Genomic DNA, 13430 nt, shown 5'->3' with positions numbered 1-13430 from the left:
ATCTTCCAAAGTGGACACTGAGTATACCTTCTGATGAAACTGCTACTCTACCTATAGCGGAGAAACGCGTCAAGGAATTTGCATTTTCTCTGTGGAAATCAACTTATATTTATCCGTCACCACTTTGCTCCGTGCTGCCCACATCCAGCTCTCTCCCCCAGTCTGCAAATCAGGCTCCACATCATTGCCGGAGACGTCCGACTGTGGGGCCACGGTTCATCAGCGCACACTGGGTAAGCCTGCAGGGGAGACGGGGACACCGCTGAACAGTAATAGATGGGAGTTTGGAAACACTTCCAACAGCGGTGAGCTTAAATTTAAGTGGTATTGGACTGCTACGGTACACCTTTTAACAGTTAAAAACTACTTGCTGGTGACATTAACGATACACTAGGATTCCGGACTTGCTCAGAAATTATTGGCTAAATAGCCTAATCTGAACCCTTTAACACCAGCAATTGAGTCGTTTATTTCCACGAGAGATGTCCATTTGATATGGTTTTTAATTTTTAAAATTTTTTTAATTGATATATCTTATTATTATAAAATTGTGCATTGTCATTCTATTCTTTATTGTCTAAATAAATTAGATAATTATGATAATCTAGCGCTCCCTGTGTGCACATATATGTATACATTATTGTAATTTCTTGTTCGGTTTGAATATTTGCAGATTATTCATTGGGAGCAGCATTGTAGATCTTCCTTATCCAGGTTATTTAAAGTTTGTATTAAGTGCGCCCGATTGCCTCTTTCTAAGTTCTATGTTTCTGAACGTGCCTTGCATGGTTCCTGACTAAGAAACCGCTGTAATAATCTCATGCTGCCGCAGCTTATCTCCCTACCCGTGCCCGGGTCTAACTCACGAGAAATAGTTAGAAAAGGCAAACCATTCTATCCTCCCAACATTGCAAGTAAACATCAATGGTATTTTTCACCACAGGAGGTGGCTGTAATGTGGGACAGCTCAGAAAGCCTGATACCTGGCTTCCAGACTCTGGGGGTAATTCTGAGTTGATCGCAGCAGGAACTTTGTTAGCAGTTGGGCAAAACCATGTGCACTGCAGAGGGGGACAGATATAACATGTGCAGAGAGAGTTAGATTTGGGTGTGGTGTGTTCAATCTGCAGACTAAATTGCAGTGTAAAAATAAAGCAGCCAGTATTTACTAGAGATGAGCGCCTGAAATTTTTCGGGTTTTGGTTTTGGGTTCGGTTCCGCGGCCGTGTTTTGGGTTCGACCGCGTTTTGGCAAAACCTCACCGAATTTTTTTTGTCGGATTCGGGTGTGTTTTGGATTCGGGTGTTTTTTTCAAAAAACCCTAAAAAACAGCTTAAATCATAGAATTTGGGGGTCATTTTGATCCCATATTATTATTAACCTCAAAAACCATAATTTCCACTCATTTTCAGTCTATTCTGAATACCTCACACCTCACAATATTATTTTTAGTCCTAAAATTTGCACCGAGGTCGCTGGATGACTAAGCTAAGCGACCCTAGTGGCCGACACAAACACCTGGCCCATCTAGGAGTGGCACTGCAGTGTCACGCAGGATGGCCCTTCCAAAAAACCCTCCCCAAACAGCACATGACGCAAAGAAAAAAAGAGGTGCAATGAGGTAGCTGTGTGACTAAGCTCAGCGACCCAAGTGCCCGACACAAACACCTGGCCCATCTAGGAGTGGCACTGCAGTGTCACGCAGGATGTCCCTTCCAAAAAACCCTCCCCAAACAGCACATGACGCAAAGAAAAAAAGAGGCGCAATGAGGTAGCTGTGTGAGTAAGATTAGCGACCCTAGTGGCCGACACAAACACCGGGCCCATCTAGGAGTGGCACTGCAGTGTCACGCAGGATGTCCCTTCCAAAAAACCCTCCCCAAACAGCACATGACGCAAAGAAAAATAAAAGAAAAAAGAGGTGCAAGATGGAATTGTCCTTGGGCCCTCCCACCCACCCTTATGTTGTATAAACAGGACATGCACACTTTAACCAACCCATCATTTCAGTGACAGGGTCTGCCACACGACTGTGACTGATATGACGGGTTGGTTTGGACCCCCACCAAAAAAGAAGCAATTAATCTCTCCTTGCACAAACTGGCTCTACAGAGGCAAGATGTCCACCTCATCATCATCCTCCGATATATCACCGTGTACATCCCCCTCCTCACAGATTATCAATTCGTCCCCACTGGAATCCACCATCTCAGCTCCCTGTGTACTTTGTGGAGGCAATTGCTGCTGGTCAATGTCTCCGCGGAGGAATTGATTATAATTCATTTTAATGAACATCATCTTCTCCACATTTTCTGGATGTAACCTCGTACGCCGATTGCTGACAAGGTGAGCGGCGGCACTAAACACTCTTTCGGAGTACACACTTGTGGGAGGGCAACATAGGTAGAATAAAGCCAGTTTGTGCAAGGGCCTCCAAATTGCCTCTTTTTCCTGCCAGTATAAGTACGGACTGTGTGACGTGCCTACTTGGATGCGGTCACTCATATAATCCTCCACCATTCTTTCAATGTTGAGAGAATCATATGCAGTGACAGTAGACGACATGTCCGTAATCGTTGTCAGGTCCTTCAGTCCGGACCAGATGTCAGCATCAGCAGTCGCTCCAGACTGCCCTGCATCACCGCCAGCGGGTGGGCTCGGAATTCTGAGCCTTTTCGTCGCACCCCCAGTTGCGGGAGAATGTGAAGGAGGAGATGTTGACAGGTCGCGTTTCGCTTGACTTGACAATTTTGTCACCAGCAGGTCTTTGCACCCCAGCAGACTTGTGTCTGCCGGAAAGAGAGATCCAAGGTAGGTTTTAAATCTAGGATCGAGCACGGTGGCCAAAATGTAGTGCTCTGATTTCAACAGATTGACCACCCGTGAATCCTTGTTAAGCGAATTAAGGGCTGCATCCACAAGTCCCACATGCCTAGCAGAATCGCTCCCTTTTAGCTCCTTCTTCAATGCCTCCAGCTTCTTCTGCAAAAGCCTGATGAGGGGAATGACCTGACTCAGGCTGGCAGTGTCTGAACTGACTTCACGTGTGTCAAGTTCAAAGGGCATCAGAACCTTGCACAACGTTGAAATCATTCTCCACTGCGCTTGAGACAGGTGCATTCCACCTCCTATATCATGCTCAATTGTATAGGCTTGAATGGCCTTTTGCTGCTCCTCCAACCTCTGAAGCATATAGAGGGTTGAATTCCACCTCGTTACCACTTCTTGCTTCAGATGATGGCAGGGCAGGTTCAGTAGTTTTTGGTGGTGCTCCAGTCTTCTGTACGTGGTGCCTGTACGCCGAAAGTGTCCCGCAATTCTTCTGGCCACCGACAGCATCTCTTGCACGCCCCTGTCGTTTTTTAAAAAATTCTGCACCACCAAATTCAAGGTATGTGCAAAACATGGGACGTGCTGGAATTTGCCCATATTTAATGCACACACAATATTGCTGGCGTTGTCCGATGCCACAAATCCACAGGAGAGTCCAATTGGGGTAAGCCATTCTGCGATGATCTTCCTCAGTTGCCGTAAGAGGTTTTCAGCTGTGTGCGTATTCTGGAAAGCGGTGATACAAAGCGTAGCCTGCCTAGGAAAGAGTTGGCGTTTGCGAGATGCTGCTACTGGTGCCGCCGCTGCTGTTCTTGCGGCGGGAGTCCATACATCTACCCAGTGGGCTGTCACAGTCATATAGTCCTGACCCTGCCCTGCTCCACTTGTCCACATGTCCGTGGTTAAGTGGACATTGGGTACAACTGCATTTTTTAGGACACTGGTGAGTCTTTTTCTGACGTCCGTGTACATTCTCGGTATCGCCTGCCTACAGAAGTGGAACCTAGATGGTATTTGGTAACGGGGGCACACTGCCTCAATAAATTGTCTAGTTCCCTGTGAACTAACGGCGGATACCGGACGCACGTCTAACACCAACATAGTTGTCAAGGACTCAGTTATCCGCTTTGCAACAGGATGACTGCTGTGATATTTCATCTTCCTCGCAAAGGACTGTTGGACAGTCAATTGCTTACTGGAAGTAGTACAAGTGGGCTTACGACTTCCCCTCTGGGATGACCATCGACTCCCAGCAGCAACAACAGCAGCGCCAGCAGCAGTAGGCGTTACACGCAAGGATGCATCGGAGGAATCCCAGGCAGGAGAGGACTCGTCAGAATTGCCAGTGACATGGCCTGCAGGACTATTGGCATTCCTGGGGAAGGAGGAAATTGACACTGAGGGAGTTGGTGGGGTGGTTTGCGTGAGCTTGGTTACAAGAGGAAGGGATTTACTGGTCAGTGGACTGCTTCCGCTGTCGGCCCAAGTTTTTGAACTTGTCACTGACTTATTATGAATGCGCTGCAGGTGACGTATAAGGGAGGATATTCCGAGGTGGTTAACGTCCTTACCCCTACTTATTACAGCTTGACAAAGGGAACACACGGCTTGACACCTGTTGTCCGCATTTCTGGTGAAATACTTCCACACCGAAGAGCTGATTTTTTTGGTATTTTCACCAGGCATGTCAACGGCCCTATTCCTCCCACGGACAACAGGTGTCTCCCCGGGTGCCTGACTATCAGGAACTGGACTGCGGGTGCTCCTTCCAGCACTTGCAGGGGGCGTGCAAATGGTGGAAGGCGCATGCTCTTCACGTCCAGTGTTGGGAAGGTCAGGCATCGCAACCGACACAATTGGACTCTCCTTGTGGATTTGGGATTTCGAAGAACGCACAGTTCTTTGCGGTGCTACTGCTTTTGCCAGCTTGAGTCTTTTCATTTTTCTAGCGAGAGGCTGAGTGCCTCCATCCTCATGTGAAGCTGAACCACTAGCCATGAACATAGGCCAGGGCCTCAGCCGTTCCTTGCCACTCCGTGTGGTAAATGGCATATTGGCAAGTTTACGCTTCTCCTCCGACAATTTTATTTTAGGTTTTGGAGTCCTTTTTTTACTGATATTTGGTGTTTTGGATTTGACATGCTCTGTACTATGACATTGGGCATCGGCCTTGGCAGACGACGTTGCTGGCATTTCATCGTCTCGGCCCTGACTAGTGGCAGCAGCTTCAGCACGAGGTGGAAGTGGATCTTGATCTTTCCCTAATTTTGGAACCTCAACATTTTTGTTCTCCATATTTTAATAGGCACAACTAAAAGGCACCTCAGGTAAACAATGGAGATGGATGGATACTAGTATACAATTATGGATGGACTGCCGAGTGCCGACACAGAGGTAGCTACAGCCGTGGACTACCGTACTGTACTGTGTCTGCTGCTAATATAGACTGGTTGATAAAGAGATGTAGTAGTAGTATGTATGTATAAAGAAGAAAGAAAAAAAAACCACGGGTAGGTGGTATACAATTATGAACGGACTGCCGAGTGCCGACACAGAGGTAGCTACAGCCGTGGACTACCGTACTGTACTGTGTCTGCTGCTAATATAGACTGGTTGATAAAGAGATGTAGTAGTAGTATGTATGTATAAAGAAGAAAGAAAAAAAAACCACGGGTAGGTGGTATACAATTATGGACAGACTGCCGAGTGCCGACACAGAGGTAGCTACAGCCGTGGACTACCGTACTGTACTGTGTCTGCTGCTAATATAGACTGGTTGATAAAGAGATGTAGTAGTAGTATGTATGTATAAAGAAGAAAGAAAAAAAAACCACGGGTAGGTGGTATACAATTATGGACGGACTGCCCAGTGCCGACACAGAGGTAGCTACAGCCGTGGACTACCGTACTGTACTGTGTCTGCTGCTAATATAGACTGGTTGATAAAGAGATGTAGTAGTAGTATGTATGTATAAAGAAGAAAGAAAAAAAAACCACGGGTAGGTGGTATACAATTATGGACGGACTGCCCAGTGCCGACACAGAGGTAGCTACAGCCGTGGACTACCGTACTGTACTGTGTCTGCTGCTAATATAGACTGGTTGATAAAGAGATGTAGTAGTAGTAGTATGTATGTATAAAGAAGAAAGAAAAAAAAACCACGGGTAGGTGGTATACAATTATGGACGGACTGCCCAGTGCCGACACAGAGGTAGCTACAGCCGTGGACTACTGTACTGTACTGTGTCTGCTGCTAATATAGACTGGTTGATAAAGAGATGTAGTAGTAGTATGTATGTATAAAGAAGAAAGAAAAAAAAACCACGGGTAGGTGGTATACAATTATGGACGGACTGCCCAGTGCCGACACAGAGGTAGCTACAGCCGTGGACTACCGTACTGTACTGTGTCTGCTGCTAATATAGACTGGTTGATAAAGAGATGTAGTAGTAGTAGTATGTATGTATAAAGAAGAAAGAAAAAAAAACCACGGGTAGGTGGTATACAATTATGGACGGACTGCCGAGTGCCGACACAGAGGTAGCTACAGCCGTGGACTACCGTACTGTACTGTGTCTGCTGCTAATATAGACTGGTTGATAAAGAGATGTAGTAGTAGTATGTATGTATAAAGAAGAAAGAAAAAAAAACCACGGGTAGGTGGTATACAATTATGGACGGACTGCCGAGTGCCGACACAGAGGTAGCTACAGCCGTGAACTACCGTACTGTGTCTGCTGCGACTGGATGATAAATAATGATATAAAAAATATATATATATCACTACTGCAGCCGGACAGGTATATATTATATAATGACGGACCTGTTGGACACTGTCTGTCAGCAGAATGAGTTTTTTATAGAATAAAAAAAAAAAACACCACACAAGTGAAGTCACACGACGAGTGTTTAACTTTTTCAGGCAATCACAATATAGTATACTATACTACTAACTATACTGGTGGTCAGTGTGGTCAGGTCACTGGTCAGTCACACTGGCAGTGGCACTCCTGCAGCAAAAGTGTGCACTGTTTAATTTTAATAATAATATGTACTCCTGGCTCCTGCTATAACCTATAACTGGCACTGCAGTGCTCCCCAGTCTCCCCCACAATTATAAGATGTGTGAGCTGAGCACAGTCAGATATATACATAGATGATGCAGCACACTGGGCTGAGCAGTGCACACAGATATGGTATGTGACTGAGTCACTGTGTATCGTTTTTTTCAGGCAGAGAACGGATATATTAAATAAAACTGCACTGTCTGGTGGTCACTGTGGTCAGTCACTAGTAAACTCTGCACTCTCTACAGTTCTACAGTACTCCTAATCTCCAGTAAATCAGGTCAATCTCTCTCTCTCTCTCTTCTAATCTAAATGGAGAGGACGCCAGCCACGTCCTCTCCCTATCAATCTCAATGCACGTGTGAAAATGGCGGCGACGCGCGGCTCCTTATATAGAATCCGAGTCTCGCGAGAATCCGACAGCGTCATGATGACGTTCGGGCGCGCTCGGGTTAACCGAGCAAGGCGGGAAGATCCGAGTCGCTCGGACCCGTGAAAAAAACATGAAGTTCGTGCGGGTTCGGATTCAGAGAAACCGAACCCGCTCATCTCTAGTATTTACCCTGCACAGAAACAAAATAACCCACCCAAATCTAACTCTCTCTGCACATGTTATATCTGCCTCCCCTACAGTGCACATGGTTTTGCCCACCTGCTAACAAAGTTCCTGCTGCGATGAACTCAGAATTACCCCCTCTGCCTCTTCCAAGGGGTTATCACACCTCACAAGAGGAGTATCTGATAAGGCTGCTTCCTGAATGACAGACATAAAATTGCTGTAGGACGGACAGGAAACCCAATCTCTGCACTTCAAACACAAATGCTTTTGAGGGTGGATAACTGGACAAGCAGGCTCAACACACAGTGTCTTCAATTCCTCCTGCTTTTGAAAAAGGGTTCAAACCCCCACCAGGATAGGGGTTGTCTTTTGAGTGGCTAACAGGGCATAAGACTGACCTGCACGCCCTCCCTTCTGCTCGGACCATCCTAACGGCCACATCAACTGACTGGTACTGCCCCGAGCATAGTTCCTTACTAACGCGTCGGTCACCAAAGCCCCTTCGTGGTAGGACAGGTGCTGGATGTGCCTGACCTCCCGCCCCAAAGGTGAAATTATCCATTCTGGCAATGGCGGGGCTGCGAATGGCCCCGCCGTCCTGCCTAACACTAGCTCCTTAGCAGTTTTCTCGCGTACCACCCCCAGCTGCCTCCTTATGGACCTTATGTCCCTGGAGCTACCAGTGGGTGTGCCTCTCTGGTTATAGGTACCCTAAAACTATCTTTGAAGCCCCCTACAGAGAATTGGCTTCCTTAATCTTGGGATACCTGGGCAGCCCCGCCAGGCTCCTGCCCACGTCCACAGGGCTATCTGCTTTTCCTAGGCCATCCTGCTGCGCCTTGTGCGGGTGACTACCCCTCTCTCTGTTGCACTCCTTGACAGCGTGGTTCACGCCACAGAGCGTGCATGCCTGCTTGTACTTGCATGCATAACACTAAAAACCCAGCGTCTAATTTCCTGCTTTGCGTCCCTGGCCTCCCTGCACCGGATTTTTTCTGGTGCTGCACCCCATTTAGCTACGCCCACCGCCTGCGCTTTGAGCCAGACGTCTAAGTCTCTAGTACCACAGTCAATGGGCTTTATGCCCACAGCCTTTGCCCTGACGACCTCGTCATATTTTCACCACACCTTTCCCCTGTGTTCCTTGTACACAGGATATATGAAATATATGGTGTATTTTAACATGCTCATGGCTGCCTCTGGGTAAAAACAGTGTCACTTAGAGGAAAACCAGGCAAACACAGATAGAACATACAAACTCCACACAGATATAGTTCTGGTCAGGAATTGAACTCACAACTCCAGTGCTGAGAGGAAGCAATGGTACCCTTTATGCCACTCAGCCAATGCTCAATTGTTTTTGTAACTGTCTGACTGTGTTCCTCCCTTTTGTTTGGCCTTCTCCTTTTACCTCAAACCTGCCTCAGTTAATGAACATATATCTTTGAAAACCCCTTTATCTATCCCCTTTCTGGTTAGTATAGGCAAATGGCCTTCTACTGATACGAAAGCGCCTCCCACAGGGTGCCCGCTTGCACAAAGGCTGAGCCTCATCCTCATTTGACTCCGCATGGTCCTGCTCTAGTTCTAAGCCCAGCTGCACCTTGTAGCTATTACAAGGCACCACCGCCAATTTAACCACAGCATTGCTAACATTCTGTACAATCCACACATTTCCTGGCTTAACAATTACATTATGCAAATTACTATTATTGACGATGTTCTCACCAATCCTGCGTGTCGTCTCCTCCTCGACCGAGCCACCCCCGGCGATGATTCTTTCAGTTGATGCAGTCCAGGCGCCGAGCAAAGCGCACAGCGGTGTCCCTAGCATCTGGATGTGCTTTGCGCAGTCCGTGAGAAGCGTTGGAGCATCGCCAACCCTAGCATAGCCCGTGTCTTCCTGTCCTTGCCTTGGCACCCCGCATCTTGGCTGATTCTCATGGTGACACCTCCGCAGCATGTTGTAGCGTGGATCATGATTTGCGCTGCTCCCCTGTCCTGTTCGGCGTGACAAAATCTGCCGACACGTGCTGACGCCCCGTTGCACTGTGCTGTTGGTCCAACGCCTCTGTGGACTACGATGCTGCCCGCTGCCTCCACGATACTCGAACCGCTGCTCCTGTTCCTAATGCTGATACCGCTGCTCCTGCCTCTCCGCAGCGTGTTGTAGCATGGATCGTGATTTGCGCTGCTCCCTTGCGGTGTCCTGTTCCGCGAGCCAATCATTACGGATTTGAAAAATGAAAGTTAGGAGCTGACTGGCGTTATCACCTTCCATTTATCACTGCTTTATAACTTCTCCAGGCTTAATACATCTGTGTGCCTTTGTGGCATAATCCACAACTAAATCCCAATAGATCCATAAAACAGACTGCTTTCAATCTACAGTATGTTGCAGTTGGTTCCCAGAAAATACTGTGGGAGACACAAACAACATGTAACAGATCAATTTCGTTTGAACTACATTGTACATTTCAAACAGAAAAGTACTATGGAGTTAAAACATGAACTACTGTACACATACACTACACACATAAAGCTAAAAAAAACCAGTCATCTTACATGTATGGTGTGCGCTTACTGTAAAACATTTCCCTGAATAAACATACTAGGTAAAGGTATTCTATATGCCTCTGATACCTTGCAAAATAAATGTAAAAACACATAGCATTTTCCAAGCGATTATTAGCATACTAAACAAATATATACTGTATATAATTCCCCCACATAACTGAGCAGCAGCGTCATTTATAAAGGAAGGATGTGCAGTGAAAGGGAGCACAGGCGCCAAAATGGCGCTGCAGCGATATAGGGGAGAGGGGTGGCCCACGTAGCCATGGGCCAAAACGGGGGAAGGGGAGGGACGGGGGCAGGTATGCCCGTCCTCCCTTTCACACCTAGGGGAGCAGGGCAGCCAGTAGGCTAGCAGGGTGAGGAAAGAGACAGGAGGGGGTTAAAAGGTTGAGGAAAAGGAGGGAGGCTGCATTCCAGGCCAGAGCTAGAAGCTGGAAGAAATAATTGCGTGTACTGACAGAGCCTGATTTCCAAGGTCTTTTTCTTTCCTGCCAGCTCTTGTTGTTGAATGTGCTCTGTTCTCCGTTGGGCAAAACCATGTTGCGCTGCAGGTGGGGCAGATATAACGTACAGAGAGAGATTTGGGTGGGTTATATTGTTTTTGCGCATGGTGACTGCTGGCTGCTTTATTTTTTACACTGCAATTTAGATATCAGTTTGAACACACCCCGCCCAAGTCTAACTCTCTCTGCACATGTTATATCTGCCACACCTACAGTGCAACTGCAACATGGGCCCTCATTCCGAGTTGTTCTCTCGCAAGCTGCTTTTAGCAGCTTTGCACACGCTAAGCCGCCGCCTACTGGGAGTGAATCTTAGCATAGTAAAATTGCGAACGAAAGATTAGCAGAATTGCGAATAGAACCTTCTTAGCAGTTTCTGAGTAGCTCCACACTTACTCGGCAACTGCGATCAGTTCAGTTAGTTTCGTTCCTGGTTTGACGTCACAAACACTCCCAGCATTCGCCCAGACACTCCCCCGTTTCTTCAGACACTCCCGCGTTTTTCCCAGAAACGGCAGCGTTTTTTCACACACACCCATAAAACGGTCAGTTTCCGCCCAGAAACACCCACTTCCTGTCAATCACATTACGATCACCAGAACGAAGAAAAAACCTCGTAATGCCGTGAGTAAAATTCCTAACTGCATAGCAAATTTACTTAGCTCAGTCGCAGTGCGAACATTGCGCATGCGCAATTAGCGGAAAATCGCTGCAATGCGAAGAAAATTACCGAGCGAACAACTCAGAATGACCACCATGGTTTGCCCATTACTGTGTTATTAAATTGGTTTGCTTAAACACCTGAATAAAGCCCCAACTCCCTTTCTGTCACAATTGCAGCTTTTGTTTATTCTTTATTGTCAAGTTACTGGAAATAATGTATTCCTTCTTTCACCATAAGAATTAAGGAATAATAATCCAGATCTTCCACGTGGTTAATGTGCAAAGCATAGTAAAGGAATACTATTAAGTTCCAGTAAAACAATCTGTGTGATCATCCTTTTAGTGCATCCACAGATAGCAGCAGATAACTAATGCCAGTTTATATTACAGCACCTCCCATTGCTCCCACCCATGAGAGGAGTGTGCCTTGCCCTATATGTCTGTGTTTATTACTTTTGTATATCCTCTTGGCGTCTCCAGGAAAATGTTAAGCTGCTGGGAAACTTTCTGCGTCCTGGTATTTCCAGTCTCGTCCTATTTCTTTCACATTGTCGCATAGCTCCTGTTCCCTGCTCTCACCTCTTATTTTATTTATTTTTAGACGTTTCAGGGTTGGTTTAATTGAAATTCTCCTTTTTTTATGCTGTATACGAGCTGAGTTGTTTACTAGCATCCTACACTGTGTGACACTGTGACTGCACAGTTTCATCATTTTTGCCCATAAGGAAGGCGACTCTGGAAACTGCTCGAGACTTTCTATTGGAGCAAGATGTCCTCAATGTATAACCGATCTAAGGATTTCCCCAGGTCGCGGATGTCCCAGTCGGATTCTCCACCTTCCTCTCCTTCTCCGACAGCAAAGACGTTACGTGTACGGATCTTTCATGTCTTCCCTGATAAGTTTGTATGTCTGCAACTATGCGCCATGTTTCTAACAGTCACTTGCATAAAGTACATGAGGAACCACATCAGCGCTTGTGATCACGGCTTTCCACGCTCGTTGTGACGCCCAGAGCACGCTTCTCTGCATCTGCACTACTGTAATACACATGAACACATTACTAAAGTATCTTTATTTTTACATGGCGTATTATATCATTTTTTCTTATTATTTTTCATTCATTTCTCTTGTCTAGCGTGTCTGTCTCTTGCCCTAATATGGAATTGTATATTAGCAAGAGTCCTGCAAAGCTGCCCTGGTTCATTCACTGCACATCCTTCCTTTACAAATCACGCTGCTGCTCAGTAATGTGGGGGAATTATATACAGTATATATTTGTTTAGTATGCTAATAATCGCTTGGAAAATGCTATGTGTTTTTACATTCATTTTGCAAGGTATCAGAGACATGTAGAATACCTTTACCTAGTATGTTTTTTCAGGGAAATGTTTTACAGTAAGCGCACACCATACATGTAAGATGACTGTTTTTTAGCTTTATGTGTGTAGTGTATGTAGTTCATGTTTTAACTCCATAGTACTTTTACGTTTGAAATGTACAATGTAGTTTAAATGAAATTGATCTTATACATGTTGTTTGTGTCTCCCACAGTATTTTGTGGGAGCCAACTGCAACATACTGTAGATTGAAAGCAGTCTGTTTTATGGATCTATAGGGATTCAGGGGGTCATTCCGAGTTGATAATAGCTGTGCAAAATTTTGCACAGCTACGATCATCTTTCCTGACATGCGGGGGGACGCCCAGCACGGTGCTAGTCCACCCCGCATGTCAGTCTGGCCCCCTCTCGCAGAAGTGCAAAGGCATTGCACAGCAGCAATGCCTTTGCACTTCAGGAGTAACTCCCGGCCAGCGCATCTTTAGCGTGCTGGCCTGTTTCTACTACTCGCTCCCTGGCCCGCAGCGGCAGCGTATGACGTCACGCAGCTGCTGCGGCCCACCCCCTGTTCGGTCCAACCACGCCTGCGTTGGCCGGACCGCGCCTACGAAACGGCGGCTAAACGCCACCGTTTCGCCCCCTCCCGCCCATCGATTGCCTCTGCCTGCCAATCAGGCAGAGGCGATCGTTATCCTGCTACGGCCTTCGGCCGTCCCGCATGCGCAGGCGCACTACGCAGTGAGCGAACGGGTCAAAATGACCCCCTCAGTTGTGGATTTTGCCACAAAGGCACAGATGTATTAAGCCTGGAGAAGTTATAAAGCAGTGATAAATGAAAGGTGATAACGCCAGTCAGCTCCTAACTTTCATTTTTCAAATCCGTAATTATT

The 13430-nt window shown here is 46.6% G+C and overlaps 1 protein-coding gene across 2 annotated transcripts in view; it reads left to right on the top strand.

The window, feature by feature from the left end:
• The first annotated feature begins 11678 nt into the window (after positions 1–11678).
• Positions 11679–13430, top strand: part of LOC135042067 (protein phosphatase 1 regulatory subunit 12B-like) — a 202207-nt gene continuing 200455 nt past the window's right edge. For both annotated transcript variants that reach the window (XM_063954986.1, XM_063954985.1), the window contains exon 1: positions 11679–12073. In XM_063954986.1, the coding sequence (XP_063811056.1) occupies positions 11972–12073 (102 nt within the window). In that variant the 5' untranslated portion in view covers positions 11679–11971. The remainder of the gene's footprint in view (positions 12074–13430) is intronic.

This window comes from Pseudophryne corroboree, chromosome 2 (assembly GCF_028390025.1).
Source record: "Pseudophryne corroboree isolate aPseCor3 chromosome 2, aPseCor3.hap2, whole genome shotgun sequence".
Lineage (NCBI taxonomy): Eukaryota > Metazoa > Chordata > Amphibia > Anura > Myobatrachidae > Pseudophryne > Pseudophryne corroboree.
This window is presented reverse-complemented; position numbering and strand designations above follow the sequence as displayed.